The 27,671-nt window shown below is 42.3% G+C and overlaps 1 protein-coding gene across 1 annotated transcript in view; it reads right to left on the bottom strand.

Annotated features, from left to right (window-relative positions):
- TTLL11 (tubulin tyrosine ligase like 11) overlaps positions 1 to 27,671 on the bottom strand; it is a 185,759-nt gene that overhangs the window by 133,146 nt on the left and 24,942 nt on the right. Inside the window, exons 2-3 of the mRNA XM_070430842.1 lie at positions 17,512 to 17,608; positions 10,415 to 10,548 (exon numbers count right to left, since the gene is read on the bottom strand). Of these exons, the coding sequence (XP_070286943.1) occupies positions 10,415 to 10,548; positions 17,512 to 17,608 (231 nt within the window). The remainder of the gene's footprint in view (positions 1 to 10,414; positions 10,549 to 17,511; positions 17,609 to 27,671) is intronic.

Genomic DNA, 27,671 nt, shown 5'->3' on the forward strand with positions numbered 1-27,671 from the left:
CTGGTGATCAAGCCCGAAACCTGGGCATGTGCCCTGATTGGGAATCAAACTCTGACCTCCTGGTTCATATGTCAATGTTCAATCACTGAGCAACAATGGCCAGGCAATCCTGCCATTTGCAACACATGGCAAACTCATAGAAACAGAGAGTAGAATTGTGGTTGTTAGGGATGAGGGATGAGGAATGAGGGAAATGGGGAGATATTGGACAAACTTTCAGTTATAAGATAAATAGTTCTGGGAATCTAATACATAGCATGGTGACTATAGTTCACAATACTTGAAACTTGTTTATATACTTGAAAGTTGCTAAGAAAGTAGATCTTAAATGTTCTTACCATAAAAATATTGTAATTTATGTGAGATGATGAATGTGTTTACTAACCTTATTGTGATGATCATTTTGCTATATGTATGTGCATCCAATCATCACGATGTAAAAATATACAATCTTATGTCTCAATTATATCTCAATAAAACCGGGGGCGGGGGCGGGGGGGAGGAGGTGGAGCCAGAAGTGGAGCAGATCTCCTGACCCTGGGTCAGTGTTTCATTTCACATTAAATGATTGCAGAGGGCAAGGATACACTGAACCTGTACCCCTAGCACTTGGCACTTAGTAGGTCTCAGGAAATGTTTGAACTGTACTGAGTCAGAGGTCTGAGTGCACTAGCTATTGTAGAGTCATGCGTAACCATGAGCAAGAACCCTTGATTATGAACCTCTGGCTTCTCATCTGTAAATTAGAGATAATGATAATTCCCCAAATCGAGGGAGGATAACCGAGGCCATGCATATAAAAAGTACATGGTGAACTGTGGAGCACCATATAGATGCCAGTGTCACTCGGACTAATGAAAAGGATGTCCTAATGAATAGGACCTAAGCATACTTTTCCAGAGATGAGCACCATCTTGAGTTTTGGATGATATTTTTCCAGTAAACAAATTGAGCTGTTTAGCAAGGGACACAAGAACAGCATGATATATCTAAGCAGGCGGTGAAGTTCTATTTTTGGCAACAAAGGCAATAAAACTTGAAGCAGCCAGGGAGGTGAAACCATGGCTCCTACAGCGTCTCTGCCAGCAGCTTTGAATCATCTGCCTGCTTCTGACAGCTGGAACCCCCTCGCTTCTGTCTTGTCTTCTACCGGTTATGCACCAGAACCCTGGCCTCCCGGGCTGCCAGGCTGCAGAAGCAGAAGGCATTCTGGTCTCCCTGACGGCTCCCAAGCTTGCTGCCCATCTGCAGAGCTCTGTGTGGGGTAGCATTTGGGCATCACTGGGAAAGGTCAGCAGCCCAACCACCATCTCACTGGATGGCATTATTTTGGTAAATTCCTCATGGCCCAGGTGTGGCCCACACTCTTTTAAAGTGACAGATTGGGTCAGGCTAATACCCTTGGCCTTGGAGAAGCTAACTTTTGATGGCTAAACTCACAAGAGAAATTATTTTAAACCATACATATCAGTTTGCAACTCAATTTGGCAAATATACTTGACTTCCCACTACAGCCAGGCACTGCGACAAGCACTAGGGATACAATGATGAGTAAGACTGATCCAGTCACTCTCTGTCCTCGTGGAACTTAGAGCAGGAGAGAAAGATAACTAAACATGTAGTCACTAAACAGTGTGATAAACATGAGTACAGTGTACACTGAAGAAAGAAAACCAAAATGCCTCCCAGGGGAGCTGGGCAGAGTAGGCTTTACAGAAAAAGTAAAAGATAAGCAGGGGTCTGAATTATTAGCAAAACTGGTCAGGTGACAGAAGGCTGCTCTGGAGTTGGGAGAGGGGCAGGAAGGATAATGACCAGTGCTCCAGGCAAAAGGAGAGGCATGTGCAGAGGTACAGCTGAGTACTTAAAGCAGTTGAATATGGAAGGATCTCAGAGGAAGAGGTGAGAAACTGGATGCCGAGGCTGCAGAGGTGGGCAGCGGCTCTGCAAGGCATGTGTAGGAGTTTAAACTTCACCCTGTAAGTGAACTTCAACTATCAGGTGCCCCGAGGCCAGTCAGATCAGCATGCTGTCCACATGAAGAACAATGATGCAAATAAGCAACTCACCAGAAGTTAATTTGATAAGCGTGGGATGAGGACAAGGAACATATGCTTCATACTGCAGCTTTTCTTTCTGCCTGGACTCTGACCCACTTATAAGTCAGTCCACATTTTCCTAGTTCTAAAGCCAGTGGAGAACACTGTTCCCTGGGGGTTTTGCAAATAATGTGCTTCATTCAGCCTCGAGGAGCTGAATCAATCAAAGCTAACTAAGGAGGGTAACTGGAGAGGATAGTGGAAGGACCCCATGCTCACTGGTTCCCTCCAAGAAACTTGAAAGCATTATTGCACAGCTTTTTGGCTTTATTCACTGAAAAATTCTTCTGCTGCGAAATACAAACTCCTTCACCATAATAAATACTGTTTTGATAACAAAACTGTACTTTTCTCAAATACCCAGATGGGAGACCATATGCAAAATAAACTCCAAGGAATTTTTTTATTGGCCATCTGCTAAAATTGGAAAGGAAGCCTGCATTCTCCTCTAGTTTTCACAGAAATTTCCACTGAGAATCCTACTTGCTTCCTCCTGGTGCCACCTGCTGATCATATTTGGGAACCAGTTTTGCAAATGGTTATAGCAGAGGAGTGTGGATCTTCCCCTTTCTTTAATCCTAATTAATGTCAGAAATAAAATACCCACAGTGTCAGTTTTGGGGATGTTTCACAGCTACTCAGACCTCTTCCTGTTCCTACCAAGAATCACAAAGCAAAGCCCACATACTGGTCTGAGAGCTCATTGCCATGGCCCTGGCAAGACAACTTACTCTCATAATTAAATACACCATTTCTAATGATGCCTTCGGTTTAGCTTTATCAGTCAAAATGTAAATGCACAACCCTTTAATACAGTAATTTCACTTTGAGATGTCCACCTGAAGGAAATGCTGGCACAGGTGTAGAAAGATATGTATCTGAGAGAATGCCCAACAGCATTACCTAGTAAACCAAGGAATTTGAGAGCTACCTAAATGTCCATCAACAGAGAAGTAATTTTAAAAGTTATGGTGCATTCATATAATTGATTACTAAATAGCACTGACATGGAAAGATGCCTAAAACATATTCAGTGGGGAAAAGAGCTAGAAAAGAGAATGTATGGTAAAATCCCATTTTTAAAGAAAAAAAGCTATGTGTGTTACAGTGCATATTTTTTTATAAATAGGAAACAGCTGGAAAAATATACACTAAAGTGTCCAGTAATTTCTGAGTGGGAATATTTTTTCACTTTTTACATTATACATTCCTATATTTGAATTCTTAAACTGAATGTATAATTTTGTATTAAAACAAAGGTGATATTAAAAATTAGAATGCCACATGTGTTCTTTTTTAATTCAGATTTGCAGCTAGTGAAGCATTGATACCTGGGCAATCTTTTGGTTTGAGTATTTGCATCAAATACTCAATGGATGCTCACAATCACTCCGAGGTTACAATCATTTCCCCATTTAACAGCTGAAGAAATGGGGCTGAGAGGAGAAGAGACTTACTTGAGATCCCATGAGGAATAAGTGATGGAACCAGGGTTTTCCAGTATGATCGGGTTTTCATAGTCTTGTTCTGCATGTGCCAGACCCTGAATTAGCAGATTCTAGATTATTGTCCTTTTAAGAGACAAAGAATTCCTCCTTTATATTAGGGAACTATCCATTCTAAGTACCTGCAGCATTAATCAAATGGACTGTGACACTTAAGAGTTTAGAATGCTACAACAGAAAGAGACGAAGCAATTGCCACTCCCACACCCTCATTTTACCAATGATAAAGAGTCTATCTGAATGGCTAAACTAAAAAGCTGACAGGTAAGCAACAAGCACTTGCTCAGCTTCCCATCTTTCCCACTAAACCTCCTCCTCCTCTGGGGCTTCCCATCTTGGCAACTGCATCCCCACCAGATTCCTGAAAGCATCAACTGTACCTTCCTCTGCATACCCCTCTCTGATCTGTCTCCAAGACCTGTAGATTCCACTTTCGAAATATCCCTCACATCTGTCCTTCCCTACATAAGACATAATGTCTTAATACAACCATCAGCATCTCTTTTGCCTTTATAACAGTGTTGGGGATTCTAGCCAGGACAATAAGACAAGAAAAATAAATAAAGGGCTGATTGGAAAGCAAGAAATAAAACCATCCGATTCTCAGAGAACATGATAGCCTATATAGAAAATCCCATCAAACCTTCAAAATAAGCTACTGGAACTATTAGGAGAGTTTAGCAAGGTTGTAGAATACAAGATTAATAAATAAAAATCAATTGTATTTCTACATACTCACAATGAATAACTAGAAGTTGAAGTTGAAACCCAAAAGATTGCCCATGTATCAAAAATTTGAAATACTTAGGGATAAATTTAACAAAAGATATGAAAGGGCTGTACATTAAAAAAAATCACTGTTCAAAGAGATTAAAGAAGATCTGGGTTCCAGTGAAGGTGGCAGTGTAGGTAAATGTGATACTCAAATCCTCCCACAACTACATCAAAATTACAACTAAACTACAGAAAACTCATCATTCAGAACCACCTGAAATCTAGCTAAACAGAACTCCTATAACTAAGGATATAAAGAAGAAGCCACACCAGACTGGTAGGAGGGGTGGAGACACCAATGTGCTGGTCCTATACCCACAGTGGCGAATAAAAATCAAGAGGTATATCTCTTTGTAATTATTAAGTACTCTTACCAATTAAATACAATGAGGGATCATGGAGTGGATCCTGTACCAGAAAAAGGACATTAGTAGGAAAATAGGAAAAATTCAAATAAGGTGTATAGTTTACTAATATTATACCAATGCTAATTTCCAAGTTTCAGTACTTGTATAATCCTATCTAATAATAGACAAACATGGTAATTAACCATACCTCCGCTACGCTTCCCATTGACTAATCAGCAGGATATGCAAATTAACTGCCAACAAAGACGGCGGCCAGCAGCCACGCAGTTGAAGCGAACATGAGGCTTGGTTGCCCTGGCGATGGAGGAAGCCAAGGTTCCCCACCTGCGCGGCCCTGCTCTGAGCTCCGGATGCAACAATGTTGTAATTATAGAAGCTAAACAAACCCCAGAAATCTGCTTTCAGCCAGCTGGGCTCAGAGCTGGAGCTGCAACAAAGTTTCAATTACAGGAGGTAAATAAATCCCAGAATAAAAAGAAAAAAGAAAAAAAGGAGAGACTGGGAGCTTCAGTTGCAGGCTTGGCCTGCCTGAAAACAGCCCTCAGCCCCTCATCCAGGCTGTCCAGGCACCCCAGTGGGGACCCCCACCCTGAAGGGAGTGCGGGCAGCCTGAAAACAGCCATCAGCCCCTCATCCAGGCTGGCCAGGTACCCCAGTGGGGACCCCCCACCCTGAAGGGGGTGCGGGCAGCCTGAAAACAGCCATCAGACCCTCACTCAGGCTGGCCAGGCACCCAAGCGGGACCCCCACCCTGATCCAGGACATCATTCAGGGCAAACCAGCCGGCCCCCACCCGTGCACCAGGCCTCTATCCTGTATAGTAAAAGGGTAATATGCAAACTGACCCTAACAGCAGAAAGACTGGGAATTACTGGTCACTACGACACACACTGACCACCAGGTGGCAGATGCTCAATGCCAGAGCTGCCCTCTGGTGGTCTGTGAGCTCCCACATGGAGGAGCTCTGCTCAGCCACAAGGCAGGCTGATGGCTGCCAGTACAGCGGTGGTGGTGGGAGCCTCTACTGCCTCCTCAGCAGCGCTAAGGATGTCCAACTACAGCTTAGGCCTGCTCCCCGCTGGCAAGTGGACATCCCCCAAGGGCTGCCGGGCTGCCAGAGGGATGTCTGATTGCCAGCTTAGGCCCAATCCCCCGGGAGCAGGCCTAAGCCAGCAAGTGGTCATCCCCCGAGGGGTCCCAGACTGCGAGAGGGCACAGGCCAGGCTGAGGGACCCCTCCTCCCCCGAGTGCACAAATTTTTGTGCACTGGGCCTCTAGTATATTAATAATAAGGAAAGCTAGATGAAGGGTATATGTGAACTCTCTACTACACATTTGCAACTTTTCTGTAAGTCCAAAATTATTTCAAAACATTTACAAAACTAAAGGCATTTCCAAACAAACAAAAGCTGAGAGAATTTGTCACCAGCAGACCTGCAAGAAAATTCTTTAAGTTGAAAGAAAATACCAGATGGAATCCCAGAGCTACACAAAGGAATGAAGAATTCTGAAAATGTAAATGTATGGGTGAGTATAAAAGACAAATATACTCATTTTTCAATTTCTTTATAAGTAACTAGAGGCCCGGTGCAAGAAATTCGTGCACAGGTGGGGTCCCTAGGCCTAGCTGGTGATCAGGGCCTATTGGGGCCATCTCGCCCAGTCCCAATTGAGGCTGGGCCAGCCGGGGCCTGCCAGCTGTCGGCTGGGGCCTGGGGGCCTGCCGGCCGAGGCCTGTTGGACAGGGCCTGCCGGACAAGGGGAGAGACCGCAGGAGGTTTGCGGCCATGGGAGGTTGGCTATGGGAGCGCACTGACCACCAGGGGGCAGCTCCTGCATTGAGCATCTGCCCCCTGGTGTTCAGTGTACATCATAGCGACTGGTCAACCGGTCGTTCTGGTCATTCCAGTCATTCGGTTGTAACAGTCACTTAGGCTTTTATATATATAGATGGACTTTTCAAAGCAAAAATAATAATGTATTATGAGGTTTATAACACAGAGGTAAAATATATGATAATAGCTCAAAGAAAAAGAGTGGAAGTAGAAATATAATGTTGTAAGGTGTTTATATTTTACTTGAAGTAGGAAATACTTAAAGGTAAATGTGGTAAGTTGAAGATGCATTGTAAACCCTAGATTCTAGGGGCAGGGGAAAAACTAAAAAACACCTTTAAAAGAAGTATAACTGAGAAGCTTAAAGAGAAGATAAAACAAAACACTAAAAATATTCAATTAATCCAAACATATAGTATAAATAGAAAAGAAACAGCAAGAGGGCATACTTGAATCCAACCATATTGGTGATTACATTAAGTATGAATGGGCTAGACACACCAATTAAAGGGCAGGGGTTGTTAACCTGGATAAAAGACCATACCCCAATAACACACTGTCAAAAAGAAGCATTCTTTAAAAAAATGTAGACAGGTTAACAGTAAAACACTGGTAAAAGGATATACCATGAAAGTTCTAAGCCAAAGAAAGCCAGAGGTGTTATATTAATATCGAGTAGACTTCAGGACAAGGAAAGTTACCTTATAAAAGAGTCAAATCATCAAACTAAGAACAGAACTTTAAAATATGTAAAGCAAAAACTGACATAACTAAAATGAGGAGACAGTCCACAATGTGAGTTGGAAATTTCAACATACTCTCTCAATGACTGACAGGACAAGTAGGCAGTAAATAAGTAAGGGATACGTGAACAGTACCAAGTACCAATTTGACCTAATTGACATTTGTAGGATGCTATCCCAACAACTCCAGAGTACATTTTATTTTCAAATGCACATGAAACATTCACCAATATAGACAATGGGTCATAAGACAACTTTGTAAATGGGTGATAAGACAACTTTCAATAAAGTTAAAATGAGCAAGGTAATACTGAATAGATATTCTTATGTCAACAATTAAATTAGAAATCAATAACAAAAGATACTGGTAAAATTCCAAAATTATTTAAAAGTTAAACAACACATTTCTAAATAACCCAGGGGTCAAAGAAATCTCAAGGGAAATTATATAACATTTTGAACTTAATGGTAATGAAAATGTAACATACAAAAATTTCCAAGATCTAAAGCAATGCTTAGAGGAAAACATTGCTTTAATGTTTAAAATCAATGAACTTAGGTTCCCCTTTAAAATAGCTTTTTATTTTAACTTTAAATAATAAAGAATTAACATTTAAAAATAATAATAAATAAAATAGCTTTTTTATATTAGAAAGAAGAGATAAGTAAACCCAAAAGAAGTAGAGAGAAATAATAAAATAATGATATAGAAAATGGACAAACAAGAGAGATAATAATAAAATCATAAATTGGTTCTTTGAAAAGAACAAAAATATTAATAAGCCTTTAGCTAGACTTATCATAAAAAAAAAGCAAACACAAATTACCAATCTTAGCAATGAAGTAGGGGAGGATCACTATATATCTCATAGATGTTAAAAAATAATAAGGAAATACTATTTTTAAAAATGTTATGTCAATTGATTTGACAATTTAGATGAAATGGACTAGTCCCTTGAAATAAAAATTATCTATATGTATTTTTAAAAATAAAGAAACATATTCCCAGAAAGAAAGCTCCATGCCCAAATACCTCCAATAGTGAATTCCATCAAACATATAAGAAATGATACTAGTATTATATAAAATCTTCAAAAAATAGAAGAAACATTTGCCAAATCACTTAATGAAGATTGCCTGATACCAAACCAAACAAAGACATCAAATGCCAGCATTTCTCATGAACAAAGACACAGAAAATCCTAACAAAATGTCAGCAAGTAGAGGTTAGCAATATATAAAAAGAATAATATATTAGAACCAAGTAGGACTTATATCAGGTTAGTTTAACATTTAAAAAACTAATCAGTGTGATTCATAATATTATCAAAATAAAGAAAAAAACCATATCATCTTCATAGATACATAAAGGCATTTGACAAAATTAAGCACCCATTCATGATGAAAAACTTTCTGTAAACTATAAAAGACATCGTCTTCAAGTTAATAAAGGGCATCTATGAACAACCTCTAGTAAACATTAACATCATATGTAACAGTGAAAGGCTGTATGCTTCCCCCAAAGACTGGGAACAAGGCAAGGATGTCCACTCTAATCACTTCTGTTCAACATTGTATAGAGGTCCTAGCCCAGGGCAGTTTAACAAGAAAAAGAAATAAAAGGCACATAGATTACAAAGGAAGAAATAACATTTGTTCACAGATGAATTAATTGTATACATAGAAAATCCTAATAAATCTACAAAAAGGGACTTCTAGAATTAATAAGGGAATCAAGCAAGGTCACAAGATACAAGTTCAAAATTAAAAAGCCACTTGGATGTTTATAACTAGCAACAAACAATTGGGAAATGAAATTCAAAAATATCATTTACAATAGCATAAAAAATAAAAACTTGTAGGGAAAGCTATAAAACACTGCTGAGATAAATTAAGGAAGATATAAATAAAGGAAGGGGGAGTGGGAAGAGAGTAGGCAAAGAACTTGTATGCATATATGTATAACCCATGGACAGACAATAGATTGGTGAAGGCCTGGGGAGGGAGTGGGAAGAGGGTACAGGGGGTCAATGGGTTTGGCTGGTTTGGCTCGCTGGATAGAGTGTTGGCCTGCAGGCTGAAGGGTCCTGGGTTTGATTCCAGTCAAGGGCTCATGCCCAGGTTTCAGGCTCGACCCCCAGCAGGGGGCATGCAGGAGGCAGCAGATCAATAATTCTCTCTCATCATTGATGTTTCTATCTTTCTCTCCCTCTCCCTTCCTCCCTGAAATCAATAAAAATATATTTAAATTTTTAAAAAAATAAAAAGTCATGTATCTAACTCAGCATTGTTAATATGTCCACTGTCTCCAAACGGAGCTGTAGATTCCAAGTCCTAGCAGGCTTCTTTGTAGAAATGGGACAAACTGATTATAAAATTGACCCAGAGATGCAAAAGTAGCCAAAACTATTCTGAAGATAAACCAAGTGGGAAGACTGGCACTACCTGATAAGACAGACTATAAAGCCATAGCTTTCTTAGCTAAGAGTAAACACACAGATGAATGGAACAAAATAGAGTCCAGAAACAGACCAAAACATATATGGCCGATTGGTTTTCAACGAAATATTTCATGCTCAAACATACTGCTTCAATATGGAATGGGTGATTTGAAAACTGATTCTGGAACAAATTGACACGTAAAAGGTTCCCCCGCCCCTCAGTTTGTCAGACCTACTCCCTGGCCTTGAAGCGGAGCCTGACCTCCCACATTTCATACCCTGGGACCACACCTCCAGGATTCACTCAAATAGTCCCAGTCCTCGTATGGGCTCAGCCATCTGCTCCAGCTCTGTTGCTCTGTCTCCCTGGCTCCCCAAACCCTGACCTCCTGATGCAGCTCCAAATACCAGTATCAGGACTGTCTCCTCATGTCAGGACCCACTTCTTCAGTTTACCTACCTGTCACCCTACCTGTTCAACTCTGCAATCTGCCGTGGTCGCTGCCAACACCAACTGTGCACTGTTAGACACTCCCTTGGCCAGTCTCAGCTCCCTGGGGACCTCTGGCCCCAGCTCCCAGCACACAGAACCCAGGACATGGTCGCAACCACAGTATGATTCAAGGCCATGGGACGGAGTGCCATCTACCTGAGCAGTAAAGAGCTGGAACTCGTCAGGCAGAATCCAAGAGCGAGGGTAGAAGTTGTACTCCTCAGGAAAGAGATTCTGCATAATTCTCACTGCTCTGCTCAGAGTAATTTTACGCACCATCTCCGTCATGCCTGGGGAGGAGAGAAGCTGTGAGGTTTTAACAACAGTGGGCCACTAGCTATAAAACAGCCATTGTTTGGGACTTTTAAAACCACCCACCCGACACAGTCACTTTTCAGACTGGATAAAAAAAGGTATGAGTTGTTCCCCACGGCGGTGACTCATGGTTTGTTAAGACCTACCAAATTAATGAAAAATTTGAGGTGATAGGTGAATTTTTTTCCTTATAAAAATGAAACATCAATTCAAAGGAATGAGTTTCCACCTAGCTTATTACTCCATTCTTTGTCAGCCACCTAGATAATGAATAAAGAGAAGCAGTTATAGCTTACATTTAAAACTTAATATCTTTTTAAAATTTGGGGCCACCATACATATTTCTGGGATTCCTTGCATCTTATACCCTAGAGAACAGTGTCTAGTAGACTGTGCTTACATCATGAGAAGCTTAATTAAATTGTTTGTTTTAATCTTTTATGAGTATTAAATGTATAAAATAAAAGTATATATACCTTTCAGCATAAAATCTATCTCCCTAAAATAAGGACAGGGACTGGAGAAGATACCACAGTATAATTATAGTTTAAGGGGAAAATGGAATCCATAGGAGTTCTTCAGTTCTAGGTACTGATGCGGACATTGACCAAATCTCAATAATTTATCCGAGGGAACTGAAATATCTCACTTATAAAACATTTGAAAAGAATGGTGGACTTTTTTTCTCCCCACATCTTTAGTAACACTGACAAGAAAAGTGAGTGTTTATCCTAGCAAATTTTAAGCAAATTATTTTATATTTTGGCATGCTTATTTCTCAAAGCAAATATTGCCCCTAAAAATGGCCTTCACACCCTAGCCTGTTTGGCTCAGTGGATAGAGTGTCGGCCCAAAGGGTCCTGGGTTCGATTCCCGTCAAGGATACATACCTCTGTTGCAGGCTTGATCCTGGCCCTGGTGGGGCACGTGTAGGAGGCAACCAATCGACGTGTCTCTCTGACATTGATGTTTCTCTCCCCCTCCCTTCCACTCTCTTTAAAAATCAATGGGAAAATACCCTCGGGTGAGGATTAACAGCAACAACAAAAAAATGGTCTTCACCCTGAGAGAGCTACATAGTCCCATTGCTGACACTAGAAAATTGCTGAGAGAAGCATTTTTTGTTTTTTTTTAATCCTTGACTGGAATTGAATCTAGGACCCTTCAGTCTGCAGGCCAACACTCTATCCACTGAGCCAAACCAGCTACGGCTGAGCGAAGTTATTTTTAATAGAAAGTACCAAGTTTCATGTTAGCTCGGCCTGTCCGAATTATCATGCCTTCCAAGAGGGCCGAATCAGATTGAACGAGGTTTCTCTAAACTGCCATGTGCAGGAAGCAAAGGGTAAACACTTGAGAATGGAGTTTTTAATAACCTACTTCTTGATTCCCTCAGCATATTAAAAAGAGCGATACACCTAAAAATTGCAGCTTCAACATGTCAATGCCCACGTTCTTAGTTCTTGTTTAGAAGGATATAGAGAAGGATTAAGCAAGAAATAAAGGGGCTTAAAAAGTTCTAATAAACTATGCTCTAATGTAGACTCTTCAATATATATATATATATAAAATAAACAAACTCACTGAGGACACTGTCCTGAGCTTCCCAAGAAATATGCATAAGTTTAGAAAATCAAAGCTCTTCCTCTTTATTCCCCTATGAAATTTTGAGTTATAAACACTGGAACCTCAGAACGCACTGTGGCGCAGCACCTTACATCACACAGATGCTGCCTCCTGACCAGAATGTGGTGATATGCTCCGCATCAGGGCACTGTAAACGGGAAAGGCTCAGAAACCCCTCAGCAGGTCAGAAGGACACACATAACAGACGGAAGTGCTGTGAGAACAGGAACGCCATTTGAATGTTCCAGAAAAGTTTTATGAAAATTGAGGTCCAGCAAGTGAAGTAAATATTCATTTTCAATCTGCAGTAACTCCTTCTGTGCTGAGGATCAGAGGTCCCTACACCAGCTAAGGTTCTGTTTCCGAGTTTACCTTTGTGTCTGTCTCCAGGTAGTTCTTTACTGAAGACAGTCAACTTCAGAGGCAGTCCTGCCAACCAATGGCTACTTTTCCCAGACCCTGCCAGCTGCTGGCTGTAGGCAGCTGAGCCCTAATCCCGCCAGTACACCTGTCTCCAGCAGGCACCTATGTAGACCTCCCTCAGTCCACTGACCACCAAAGCCTTTGTCCCCCTACCATATCTTGGCTGTGATGCCACCCAGTGCTGCCAGGAAGAAGGTCTCCACCCTTCACTTGAGCCCATGAGGATGCTGTTGGCATCCCTACCCTCTGGTAGTGGCTCAGAAACAGATGTGAGGCGTGCCATCTTCTCTCAATAAGACGCTGGCAAGAGTAGCGGCCTTCTAGCTGAGCCAGAGCCCATGTTCCCAGAGTAAATGTGTGAGTAGGGAGGTCACTGCCGGAATCTGCCCCCCTTCTGTAAGCAGCTACAGCGCCTGACCCTATCTGTGACCCCTGCCCTAGGCTTTGGGACCCATTCTGACCTGAGGTGGAGCCTAGGTCTAACCATCAGTTCCCAAGACTAGGAACAAGGCACTCTTTGACCCCAACTTTCTAGTTCAATTAAATAAGGAGAAGTTCAACTGCTTTTCTGGGGTTCCATTGCTTTGTCCCCAATTTTTAGAAACGTGTCTTTTGTTCCTGGTACCTGAGCAATGCCTTTGCCTTGTTCTCTCCAATGTTCTTCCTCTGTCCCCCCTAGCCTACTCTACAAGGGCTGGGGTCCTCCTGTCTGTGTCTTCAGGACCTACTAACAGGTTCTTTTGAGGCTGACTGGGTATCTGGGTTTCTCATCTAGGTCTCTCCCAAGATGTCCCTGTCTCAGCAGTTCCCCTATCGACTAGGAAACCCGCTAACGCAGGTTGAAGCTTCTCACACCAAGATCTTGCCTCCTGCCACTCTCACCCCGCACCCCCCACCCCTGCACCGGGCCTGGGTTCTTCTTTTTGCAGCAAAGTCCCAAGACCTGGTGGATCTCTTCCCATATGGAGTTACCCAAGAGTGTAACAACTTTGCCCAATTTAAAAAACAAAAACAAGAAATAAGAACAAAATAAAATCTGAGCTGCTCTGGAAGCATTATTCAACCCAAATATCATTTATAACAGAAACACAAACCAGCTGTCAAACAATAAACAGTCCATTCAGATCCATCTGCTTCCCTCCATCCCCATCCCCACTGGTAAGTTCACTTTGGATGCCACAGCAGCCTCTTAGCTCTCTCTCCATTTCCTCTCTCAGCTTCCACCCACCTCCAATGCACCTCTTGGGATGATCTTTCTGAAATCCAAAATGCCACTCTGTGGCTTAAAATTCCTCAGCGGCTTCCCATGCCCTTTTGTCCCTGCCTAGCATCACTCCGCTGCCCCTATTACACGTGACCCTTTCTAACCGTCATGGGCCACTTCCCCTGGCTGAGTGAGCAGTGAGTTCTAAGCAGTCTGTCTTTGCACCAGCTCTGCTCCCTTGCTTTACGTGAGGTTCAGGCCCATCCATCCCTGGAGGCTCAGCTCACATGTCAATCCTCCTCTCCGGGATCTCTCACCACACCTATCCCAAGCAAATCTGGGTGAGGGCGAGTGTCCTCGCTCCAAACCCCCACAGCATCCCAAGTTCCCTCCAGCGCAGCACATACTTGGTATCACACTTCCCTCTCCACATGCCTCTCTCCTTGTCCTTGAGTCCCCAGCCCAGCCCAGTGCTTGCCAGACAGCTGCCCCCATGGATTCCTCAGTGGAGCCCCTTTCCTAGTCCCCTCCTCAGAGTGGGCTCTCAGGCACCACCGCCATGTGCTGTCAACATCTCAGACCCTGAAACTCATCAAAAGACTTGTTTGTAAGCTAAGACTTGAGAGTTTCAGGCTTTCTTAAAGCAGATTATTTTTATAGAAAGTCTTAATTCATCAGTTAAGATATAATAACAAACCTTGAGGGAAATTGCCCATAGAAAAGTGGCTAAAATCTAATGTGCTGACACAAAATAAATAAATTACTCCCATATGCGTGTCCAAAAGTTTTGCTTGTTCAGTGTGGGAAGTATTTATACTTGCCAGGCACGTCCACTAGGACTTACTATAAGTAGCATACAAAGTGCATTTGTTAAATGATGGGATATATCGGAGACAGAAGATAAGCTTGGACACAAACTGGAGCCAAAGGACAGACTGCTCAGTGATCACCCATTGCTGAGGACTGCATCTCTCTCAGAGCGGAGGGTGTGGCCATACTGTCACTCTGCCTAGAGGTTCAAGGTCCTACTTTGTCATTAGAGCTAATTAATTGCTGTTGGTAAAGTGGAAAACTATATGTGTTAATCACTGGCAGGTGGAATATAGGATGGGACAAACTTGCTTCTTTGAGATAAATATCCTTTTATCACCTTTAATGAAACCAGGCCTTTGGCGGTATTTTTCTCTGTATTTCTAATTTGTGTTCTGAATGGAGGGTCACAGCTCCTACCTTTTTCCTTCTCTCTAGATAAGGCGTGAGCAGGTCAGAAATGTAAATGAAGCCTAAATTATGATTCAGGTCTTAGGAACTCTGTCCTCATTCAAAGTTGTTCTCTTTCAGATTATACTCTCCTGATATCCCAATAGGTCCTTTAGTAGCACCAAAAGGTCACCTTTTTTGCCCTAGCCAGTTTGGCTCAGTGGATAGAGAGTTGGCCTACAGACTGAAGGTCCTGGGTTTGATTCTGGTCAAGGTCATGTACCTTGGTCCCCGGTCTTGGTCAGGGCTCGTGGGGGAGGCAATCAGTTGATGTGTCTCTCTCATATCCATGTTTCTCTCTCTCTCTCTCTCTCCCTCCCCCTCCCTTCTACTCTCTCTAAAAGATCAATGGAAACATATCCTCGGGTGAAGATTAACAACAACAACAAAAGTCACCTTTTCTGCGCAGTAAGACAGGAAGCAATAACTTCCATTAGACCGTGTGCAAGAACCCTGAATGCAAGCATCATTCTTGTTCTGTAACAGAATCCTCTCTCCTTCTCTAAGGACAAATTTGACCTCAGGTTAATTTTCTAACTCTGTTTCCCTGGAAACCAATAAAAGTGGAGAGTTAGCTGTGTTACTAGACAACAAAGGATATGGTTAAAATGGCCCTGATTGGCAAATTGCATAGATAGCAGGTAGGAAGCCAGGACTCCAGGCTTTCCTGAGAGTGGTGATGCCTGTCACTTAGCATGACGCTGGCAGGAACCCTGGAAGCTATGCTGTGGAGTGGCTACATGAGATCTTGGGTCCTATGAGTCATCTAAGCCAAGACAGATTCCCATCCACCAGTGTAGGTCTTGTCTCCTTGCACCTAAGCTTTCACTCGAGGGACCAGACACTAGCCCCTGGAACCCTTGCAAAGACTCTGCTGGAGAGACATGCTGGGTACTGACCCGCTGGCAAGCTGTGTGTCCTGACCTATATCCTTCTACGTGAATCTGAGCCACCTGTGGCGTGGGGCAGTTTGTATGCTCAGTTGAAAAGCCCCTAGTGGACAAGGCACAACCAGCCAGTATATAATGTATGGATACTAGGTTTTCTGAGAGGTGTTGTCCTACAGATGTGGCATGTACTGCCAAAGGGAAAAAAACAAATTGATTCTCCTTTTCAAAATGAGCATAGCCCAGCCGGTGTGGCTCAGTGGTTAACCAGGATGTCTCGGTTCGATTCCCATCAGGACACATGCCTGGGTTGTGGGCTCGATCCCAGGAGGGGATGTGCAGGAGGCAGCCGAGCAATGATTCTCTCTAATCATTTATGCTTCTCTCTCTCTCTCTCTCCTCTCTCCCCCTCTCCCTTCCTCTCTGAAATCAATTAAAAATATCTTTAAAGCAGACAATTTCTTTAATAAAAAATATGTAAGTAAATAAATAAAATAAGCATAAATAATATAACACTGAGAGAAAACATCTTATATTCAGGCAACTACACTCTGGTGGAAGGACACTCATGTCCTTCCACCAGTGGAATCAGAACAGGAGAGCAATTATGTCAAAATGATACATAAACATGGTTAAGGTTTGGGAGGAAATACAGAAATATCCACATTGTGGTTTTGTTAAAGGAGGTGATGATCTTTTTAAAAACGATTTTTATTATTATATTATAACATGCTTGGAACCATCTGTTAAAATTTCTGAAAATCAGTGGAAGACGCTTTGGCTATGATCAGACCCAGCTCAACAATGTTCCTTTCCCCCAAGCACCTCCACTCACTGTAACTACCCTCTTCACTTAGCTATTAAAAATAATGAATAGCAATCACAGCAGAAGAGGGCGGTAGAGGCACAGAGGGTGGTGGAGAGTGGACTGAGGGGGTACCTTAAAATGTTGGCTAGGCCACTTTCCTGGCACAAGTCCCCTCGCAGGTAAGTCTCACTGGGATAATGGCTCTGGGTAAAAGCAGAGGTTCTGCCACCTATTATTCCCAGACAGGTGCATTTGATTTTTAAAATGGTACCTCCAAATGCGGTACTTAAAGAAAATGAAAATTGCTAACCCCATTTCTGTGACATATTCCTAGAATTTTAGTACTTCTGTTTCCTGCAAATTATTTAAGTAAAATGGTCTATTTTTTTTTTCATTTTGAGAATATAATCCCCTCACCACACCCCCATGTTATATCTATAACTGAAAAAGTGAAAATCATGTCCTTCCACCAGTGGAATCGACCAGGAGAGCCTGTCTTTTGATGTTTTTGAACCTCCAATCTTCAACCCCCTGGTGGGTTAAGTCCATATTCCTCTGCGTTAGCATCCCTCCCAAGTCGATGGCGCCCAGGCAGAGTGCAGGCAGCAATTCCAATGAAGAGATCTCGAGTTTGATCTCAAAGCACTGTCATGTTATTGAGGACAAGTGTACCCTGAGACCCAGCCTGGAAACATTTGTAAATGCCAGCAACAAAAACAACAGTGGATACCTGGAAACTTGTTCACTTGACCGGAGAATATGTTGTTGTCGTGAAATGAAACACCATGCCAGTAGATGTCACAGGGCGAGCGGCGGCCAAAAGGGAACTAGAAGAAAGAGAAAAAAATGTGACTAATCATCACAAGAGCAAGAGGAACAGCGACCACACTGATATCTACTGTGTACAAACTCCAGGCAGCCTGGCACACATCACATGATTCAGTCCTCATAATCAGCATGTGCTGTCGCTGATATTCTTTCCCATTTTACAGGTGAGGAGACAGGTTAAGTAACTTGCTCAGGGTCACAACCAGGAGGGTGGATTTCTGATTCCATGTGGCAGGCACTACACTCATGACTTTACAGGTACCTTTTCATTTTAATCCTCATAACTACCTACGAAGGATTATTCCCATTTTGCCAATGAGAAAATTGGGGCTGAGAATGGGATTCTAATATGCCCAAGGTCACACACAGCTGGTAAGGGGAAGAATCAAGATCTAAAGCCAGGTCTATCTAGATCCCAAGCCATTCTTCTCTTTCTCTGAAAACTACAACTCTTAACCCAGTCCCCAAAGAATGAGCTTTCACAATCTCTCTCTCTCTCTCTCTCTCTCTCTCTCTCTCTCTCTCTCTCTCTCTCACACACACACACACACACACACACACACACACACACACACGGTCCATAGGGCAGGATGCATCCCCAGTGCCTGAAACAGTTCCTGGCATTCAGTGAGAGTTTTTAAATAAATAAATGAACAAACCAGGAGTGGTCATCTGACTCAAGATGAGATAACCAGATTCTCCCAGGAATTTGGAAATCAGAGATGCTGGGCAGCCTCGGCTGGCCCTTGAGCTGGAAGTAATAAAAAGCCAGAGCCAGGTAGCTGTGCTTGGCTGTGTGCACAGAGAAGCCAAGGCAGCCAATCTGCTGAGAGAGAGAGAAAAGGAGCAGGTGCAGAGATAAAAGTAGAGGTGAGACGCTGTGGCCCTGGAGACACATATTGAGGGACCCCAGTTCCTAGGGCTTCCAGGTCCTGGACCCAGAACCTCCTGAGCCTGGCTGTCCTTCCTGTCCTTGGGTCCTATAAGATAGTCTTGTATCCTTAAAACACACCTGCTTTTTGCACAAGCTATAGGGTTCCCTCACTGAGACAAAGGGCCTGCTCTTTCCACCACTGCCTAGGTTATCAAATTTTATCTAATTCTGAATTTACAGAATTGTTATCAAAGTTACCAAATTCTGCATTTACAGAATGTACTTTTAAATCTGTAACTCAGATGATCCTTGTTAAAGGAAAAAGTGAAGATATGTTAGTCCATATTTAGAACCTGCTTATTTAAAGTCCAAATGAGGAGAAATACCAATACATTTAATAAAATCATTTGATTTTCCCATTCTAAGACTACAGTTAATCAGAATTTTTATCTGCTCCAAGTTGAGAGGGCCACATTCCAATGGAAGAACACAGCATTACTAATGAAATGGTGGTGACTCGAAGCTTTCCAACTATTCCCAATTAGAATGAAGGCAAACAGACTCACGCACTTTAAATCATTCACATTATTTCTAAACTGTGCCAAACTGAAGCATATGTTACACACTCTATTAGCATTAACAAGTTCCATCTATAATGTACAGCATTTCACTCATTTTCTTTGCATCCAATGGACTGAAGTTATTAATTCGGTACTCATAAATACAAAGAGATACAACATACGTTATTTTCTTCCAGCTGTTGGGTGCTAATATGGAGAAAGGGAATTAACTTAACCAGGGAGGTATCTCCAAAAGCAGACTCTCCAAGCAAAGTTTCTACGATGCAAAATGATTTTGCTGCTCAAAATGTGGGACCAACACCTGCTCTATGTTGGGGGACAACTGTTGACTCCTTATCACCCATATGGTCACACCTCAATCCTTGCTACCTTCTCCCCAATCAACCCTTCATTCAGAAGTGCCTCTAACTCATTTTGTTTTGAGAAACTGCCTTTTTTAAAAATCCATTAATTCAATAATTACCATGCCAGGCACTGTGCTAGATACTGAGAACACAGAGAAACACAATTTTAAATAGGTCAAAGGCTTCATAATCCCATCTCTTTTAAAGATCTTTTTCAATACTGCCCATTTTCACTACCTCTGGCCAACATGCTGCTGGAAGTTCTAGCCAAAGCAATAGGCAAGAGAAAAAAATACAAGCTATCCAAATTGGGAAGAAATAAGTAATATATCTGTTTGCATATGACATTATTTTATATGTAAGAAACATTAAAGATCACTCATACACACAACTGTTAGAAATAAACAAATTCAGCAAAGTTGCAGATACAAAATCAATACACAAAAATCATTGTTTTTCTATACATTAACCATGAACAATCCCAAAAGGAAATTAAGAAAACAATTACATTTACAGTAGCATCAAAAAGAATACAATACTGCCCTGGCCAGTTTTCTCAATGGTTAGAGCATCAGCCCTGGGAACAAAGGGTTGTTGACTCAATTTCTGGTCAAGGGCAAATTTCTAGGATGCAGGTTCAATTCCCGGCCCCAATTGGAGTACAAGCAGGAGGCAAATAATCGATGTGTCTCTCAAGTCAGTGTTTTTCTCCTCTCTCTTTCTTCCCCCCTCTCCCTCCCTTCCACTCTCTCTAAAAATCAATGGAAAAAATATCCTCACTCCTTGGGTGAGCATAAAAATAATAATAATATAATACATAGGAAATCACCAATGAGGCAAAAAACTTGTACACTGAAAACTACGAAATGTTATGAAAAAAAAAAATAAAGACACACATAAGTAAAAAGACATCCCAAGTTCATGGATTAGATGATTTAATATTGTTGAAATGTCAATTGTTGGTATAAACAATTGATATAAAATCCAAATGAGTTGAAAATTTATTTCCACATAAAAACCTACACACAGATGTTTATAGCAGCTTTATTCATAATTGCCAAAACTTGGAAGCCACCAAGATGCCCTTCAGTGGGTGAATAGATAAATAAGCTGTGATATATCCAGACAAAATTATTCAGCACTAAAAAGAAATGAGCTCTCAAGTCATGAAAAGACATGTTGGTAGGTATTAAGTATGTATTTTTAAGTGAACGAAGCCCATTTGAAAAGGCTACATACTGTATGATTCCAACTATCTGACATTCTGGAAAAGACAAAACTATAAAGACTGTAAAGGGATCAGGGGCTAGGGGAAAGGAAAGGATGATAGGTGGAGCACAGAAGATGTTTAGAGCAGTGAAACTACTCTATAGGATACTGGAATGCTGGATACATGTCATTATACATGTGTTCAAACCCACAGAATGTACCCTACCGAGGGTGAACCCTAATATAAACTATGGACTTTGGGTAATAATGATGTATCAATGTAGGCTCATCAATTGTAATGAATATACTATTCTGGTATGGGATTTTGATAGTGGGAGAGGCTGTGCATATGTGGGGACAGTGAATATAAAGGAAATCTCTGTTCCTTCTACTCAATTTTGCTGTGAACCTATTATAGCCCTAAATAAAAATAACGGAAATAAAATTTTAAAAAACATCATGGTACTAGCACAAAGACAGACATATAGATCAATAGAATAGGATAGAGAACCCAGAAATAAACCCTTGCATTTATGGTCAAATGATTTTTGACAAGGATGACAAAACTATTCAATGGGGATGGGAAAACTGGATGTTCACATGCAAAAAGAATAATGTTGGATCCTTATCTTACACCATACACAAAAATTAACTCAAAATGAGCCAAAGACCTAATCATAAGAGCTAGGAAAAATATGGGGGATAAACTTTATGACATTGGATTTGGCAATGATTTCTTGGATATGACACCAAAGCACAGGGAATGAATAAATAAATAAATAAATCTTCATCAAAATTAAAACTTTTTGCATAAAAGGACACTATCAACAGAATGAAAGAGCAACCCATGGAATGGGAGAAAATATTTTAAAATGATATCTCTGACAAAGAATTAATATTCAGAATCTATTTTAAACTGCCTACAACTCAACAACAAAAAGCAACCCAATTAAAAAATAGGCAAAGGATTTGAATAGACATTTCTCCAAAAAAAGATATGTAGATGGTTAGTATGCACATGAAAAGATGCTCAACAATGCTAGTCATTAGGGAAATGAAAATCGAAATCACAATGAGACACCACTTCACACCCATTAGGAGGGCTATTATAAAAAATAGTAATAAAAATAAGTGTTGATAAGGATGTAGAGAAATTGGAACCCTTGCACATTGGGAATGCAAAAAAAGCTTCTGTGGGGAACATAATTCCACTTCTGGGTATATACCCAAAGAATTCAGGGACTCGAATAAATATTGATACACAAATGTTCATAGCAGCATTATTCACAACCACCAAAAAGCGGAAACAGTCCAAGTGTTCATCAACTGTCCATCAATGAATAAACAAAATGTGGTGCACATATACTATTACTCAGCCTTAAGAAGGAATGAAATTTTGACACCTGCTATAATACAGATGACCCCTGAGGACATTATGCTAAGTGAAATAAAACAGACACAAAAGGACAAATATTGTATGGTTCCACTTATATGAGACAGCTAGAGTAGTCAGATTCCTAGGAAAAGTAAATGGTGGTTTCTAGGGGTAGGGGAGGGAACAACAGGAATTATTTGTTTAATAAATACAGAGTTTCAGTTTGGGAACATGCAATAAGTTCTGGAGATGGATGGTGGTGATGATTGAAAAACAATGTGAATGTATTTAATGCCACTGAATTGTACACCTAATGATGGTTAAGATGGTATGTATATTTTACCATAATAAAACAACATCAAAAACTGTTTGCTTACACCCTCTGACACTAAGGGGCCATTTGAGGCTCTACTCTGAGCTCTCTGTAGCCTGGAATGGTGCATGGATTTTCATAGGGCAACTGAAAATTGACAAATGCTTCCCAGATTCCCCACTCCCCATTTTTCTCAAGGTCACATCATCACATTTACTCCAGGAGATTCAAAGACTCCCTGAAGCCTCTAGCTGTTAAGAGACACCATGTTAGAATGAATATGTGAAGTTATGAATAGTAGCTACACAAATACATCATCATGATCATCATTATCATTAAAGTTAACATTTAGGTAATGCTATGTGTAATTGTTAAACAACTTATCTCATTTAATCCTCACAGCAACCTTATGAGGAAGGTGCTATTAATCCTATTTACAGCTGAAGAAACCAAAGCTTTGAGATATTAAATAACTTTCCCAAGGTAAAAGCTAGTAAGGGCAGAGCCAGGATTAAATCCAGGTCTGCCTGACTCCAAGGCCCATGTACTTAACCAGCTACACACAACTAATCTTGAACTGATCACTGTAGTGGAATTTATCAGTCACACATGAACCATAGTAACTAACCTACCCTCACACTACATGCTACCATCTTTTCCACAAAGGAAGTAGCTCTTTCAGCAAATACACCTGAAGGGACCCAAAATCCCTTTCCCTCTTACCCAGAAGGACTAACACACACTTGCAAAATAGCCAGGCTCAGACAAGAATTGAAGTCAGTAAATGTCCTTTGAGCATATTTGTGCTTAAGAAACTGATATTCAGGTCCCTCTTCTAATGACCCAGAGAGCAAGTTTGAACCCCCCAAGGGCTTTTGCAAAAAGAAATTTCACAGTGCATGCTGATGAAAGCACAATTCACATTTCTGTACTTTGTGAATGATTTTCTTCATGAACAGAAAATCTTTCAAGTGATTGGGCATAAAAGTGGCAAATAAGCTTTGATATGGGCAAGCATATGTGTAATGCATCTACAGAGGGACTGACCCAAATTGCTGCTTTAAAATGAGGGGCCGGAAGCACTCAGGGGAAACACAAAGAAAGTGTAGCAGCCAGAGCACCATGCTTGGACTGGGAAGACCCTGGCTCAAGCCCCGACCCACCACACCCACCCGGAGGCCTTGACATGTGGACCCTGCCCCTCTAAGCCTCAGCAGCTCATCTACAGAAGAGGAAAACAACAGCAATAAAACCTACCTACCTCGCAGGGTTGTTATGTGGACAGAGACAATGCATGGAAAAGCATTTTATAAATAGCAAATTGCTGTTATAAAGGACAGGTTATTGTTTTTAATGTCCAAGGAAATCACCGCATTAGTAACTTCAATGTAAAAAGATGCCATGAAAATATCAAGCACCATTAGGACACCTCTGGAATAAAAACACCGTGGTGACCTACACTTGGGGGCTTTCCATGGTGTCCCCAGGCAGAGTTAATAGAGTCCCCTCCAATGCCCCCTCTGTACTCTGTTGATGTGCGAGATGCAGCCACCACTTTGCGGGGGGGGGGGCGGGGGGGGTTCTGTTTACATGACTGCCTCCCCACCAGACAGAAGGCTACCCTCCCCCACCTACCCATCTGTTGTAGGGAGCTTCCAACCATCCCTGTTTCCTGGAGCTCATACCCTGTGTAGTCTTCACCCACATTGTTACAGACTTGGTCTATGTGACCAATAGCTACAGCACAAGTGACATTCCGATATTAGGAAACTTCCAATATGCTAATATCTTTATAAAAAGACTGAAGCACCTCCCTTCCCTCTCTCTCTCTCTCTCTCTCTCTCTCTCTCTCTCTCTCTCTCTCATCATCATCATCATCACCATCACCCATTTTGGGGAAGCCTAGGAAGAGGTAAGAAATCAAAGCCTCCTGCCCACAGCCATGGGAGTGAAGGACGTGGATCCTTTGGCCCCAGGCAAGTCTTTAGAGACTGTGACCCTGTCCCATAGCTTAACTGCAGCCTTGAGAGGGACCCTGAGCCACAACCCCCAGATCAGCCACGCTCAGACTCCTAACCCGCAGAGATAATAAATGTGTGTTGTTTCAAGGGGCTAAGTTTGGGGAAAATTTGTCACACAGCAATAGATACTGAATACACCATTCCAGTTTCAGAGCTGGGTCATGGAGAAGGAAAGCATTCTGAAAATGAAGGAATCTAAGACTAATATAGCTTTATAATGAATATAATAATAACTATTTATTGAGTACTAATTATGTGCCAGGTATCTTACATACATGCCTTCATTTTGCACATAAAATAATACAATCTTGTCTGGCTGGTGTGGTTCAGTTGGTTGAACATTGTCCCATGTACCAGGAGGTCACGGTTCGATTCCTGGTCAGGACACATGCCCAGGTTGCAGGCTTGATCCCCAGTATGGGGCATGGAGGAGGAAGCCAATCAATGATTCTCTCTCTTCATTGATGTTTCTCTCTCTCTCTCTCCCTCTCCCTCTCCCTTCCTCTCTGAAATCAATAAAAATATTTTTTTAAAAAATGCAATCCCACTGCTAATAAGTGGCAAACCACAACTTGAAGTCATGCTGGTCCATCTCCAAAGACTGTGCTCTTTGGACTGTTCCAAGATAGATGGGTGGATAGATGGATTAGTCTGCGACCAAAAAACTGAACACATATATCTATAAAAAATTGAGTTGTGATTAACACTTCAAGAAAGATTGTGGCATACCATCAGTAGATGAGTGGATAAAAAAGCTGTGGTACATTTATATGATGGAATACTACCCAGCAGTAAAAAAAAAAAAAAAAAAAAAAAAAAAAGAGAATCTCTTACCCTTTGAGACAGCATGGAAGGACCTGGAGAGTATCATGCTAAGTGAAATTAGTCAGTCAGAGAAAGACAAGTATCTCATGATCGCACTCATATGTGGAATCTAAGTAACAAAATAAACTGATGAATGGAGTGGATGACGAGACGTGGAAGCATGAAACAGAGTGCAGAATCTCAGAGGGAAGGTGGGGAGGGTGAATGGGTGGGAAGTAATTAACCAAAGACCTTTTATGCATATAGGCATAACCCATGAACAGACAATAGAGTGCTGAAGGCCTGTGGGAGGAAGAAGGGGGGACATATGTAATACTTTCAACAATAAAGAATTATTTTTTAAAAAAGAAGAAGAAAGAATGTAGCACAGAAATGCCAGAGAAGGCCAGTTAGACAGGGAAAAGACTGAGCAATTGCCCTTCAAGAATGGACTAAAAATTTAACACTTTTCTTCAATCAAGAAAGCAAAGAGACAGACCTAGCCTCTTTGGCTCAATGAATAGAGCGTCGGCCTGCGGACTGAAGGGTCCGGTTCGATTCTGGTCAAAGGCACATGCCCGGGTTGCAGGCTTGATCCCCAGTAGCGGGTGTGCAAGAGGCAGCCAATCAATGATTCTCATCATTGATGTTTCAATCTCTCTCTCCTCCCTTCCTCTTTCTGAAATCAATAAAAATATATTAAATAAAAAGAAAGAAAGAAGACAAAGAAAATACTGGTGGAAATCCATCCAGTCCTGAAGGGTGTGCCCAGATAGGGCTCGGTTCTATAAGCCAAATGTGAGCATATCAAAGGAAGGTGAGCCCCCTTCAAGCCTAAGAGAGGGAGGGCGGCTCACTCCATTACTCAGCTCTCAGCAATGGCATCGCTATCCTCTCAGACAGGTGAGGAACGCCAACCAACCACCCCACTAAGGGGCCAGGCTCCTTCCTGCCTGTGGAAAGTGGGGCTGATGAGAAAAGGCCTCCCCATGTGGTAAGGGACGGGCTGGCTTCATGACCCCAGTGTCTCTGGATGGGGCTGGGGGAAAAGCCCACACATAGGTCAAGCCTGTTACCTCAGAGGGGCAATAATGGCAATGTGATTGGTTATAGATGGATTGATAATGTGTCTGATCACCTAGCACCGTGCCTGGCACACAATACCTGGTGTGCAGGAGGTGTTCAAACAATGCTGCTTACCTTCCTCGCTTCTGCTCCTTCCCAGCACCCTTGACCCAAATCTATTGGCTGGTAAGATGTTACCCAAAGGAGCTGCTGGGCAGGGTGTTTTCTAGGACCGGCCTCAAGAAAAACGTGCACAAGCTACACCAGGGGATTTGCAGCATGTAGTCTCCAAGTGGGTGCCAACCTCTGCAGAAAGCCCGTGCTTGCAGGAAAGCTCCTTGACTTGAGGTCAAGAGCCTGGATTCAAATCTCAGCCCTGCCAGTGACTAAGGCCCTCAGTTTCATCATCTGAGAAAGGGGACTAGCAAAGCCTCCCACACAGGGGGTGCGGTGAAGATTAAAAACAACTATGCAAGTAAAAGAGCATTTGTGACCAGCCTGGCACACTGTAGGAGTCCAATAACAGAATATTGAGAGTGAGCCTCCCAGATTGCTCCTCAGCTAACTGAGTCTCATGGTGAGAAAGGAGAGAAGCAGAGTCCCCAGACATCCCCCTGTAGAGAGCAGAGGCTGGCCCTCAACTAATGCACCTTCTGGAGAACAGCAGTGAATCACAGCCCCAGGGATTGCGGAGCCAGCCTGGGGGAAAGACAGGCGTTTACAGATAGCACGTTCTGTGTGACAAAGTGCTGGGCGAGCCCAGGAGGAGCAATGTTTCCACGCAAGGCGCAAGGCGAGGAAAGTTTAACCAAGGAGGGGCCACTGGAGCTAGTGTGAAGGAGGCATTTGCCAGGCAGAGATGCAGAGAAAGGGATGCCTGCAGGGCAGGGAATCTAGGAGAGCATGAGAGCTTCCGTGTGCCTGGGGCCAAAGTTGGAGCAGTCCTTGGGCCAAGACAGATCACGAAGGGCTCGTGGGCAAGCTGAGGCATTGGAACGGGATTCTGTAGGTGGAAGAGAGCCAAGGGAAGTGCTCAAGCAGGGCAAGGCTGGCCAGGCGAGAGTGGAGGGTGTAGGGGAGACAGAGACTGAGGACAGAGACTGAGGATGAGGAAGCCAGCCAAGGCTGGGAGAAAGGGGATGGGGCGGGCGATGACTGGGCAAAGAGAGAAAGAATGCTCTGGGAAGAAGGGTGGGAAAGCATGGTTCAGTGTATAAGAATTACTCTGCCACTCCATGCACTTCTGTACCCGTGGGCACATGCCTGGCCCATCTCCTCCAGGTTCCTGGTCGTTGGGGATGGAGAGGACCCCACAGGGATAAGTGGCACTGAGGAGCCTTCCAGTTTAATACAGCACGTCTGGCTCCAGTGGGTTTCCCAGGAAGACAATAATTACTCATCCTCTAATAGAGCCAATAAATATAGCAGGAGGATAAGTAATTAACAACCTTTTGCTGGAAAGTACCAATTCTCATG

The sequence above is a fragment of the Myotis yumanensis genome, unplaced genomic scaffold (assembly GCF_028538775.1).
Source record: "Myotis yumanensis isolate MYYU_CA2020_CCGP unplaced genomic scaffold, mMyoYum1.0.hap1 SCAF_12, whole genome shotgun sequence".
NCBI classification, from domain to species: domain Eukaryota; kingdom Metazoa; phylum Chordata; class Mammalia; order Chiroptera; family Vespertilionidae; genus Myotis; species Myotis yumanensis.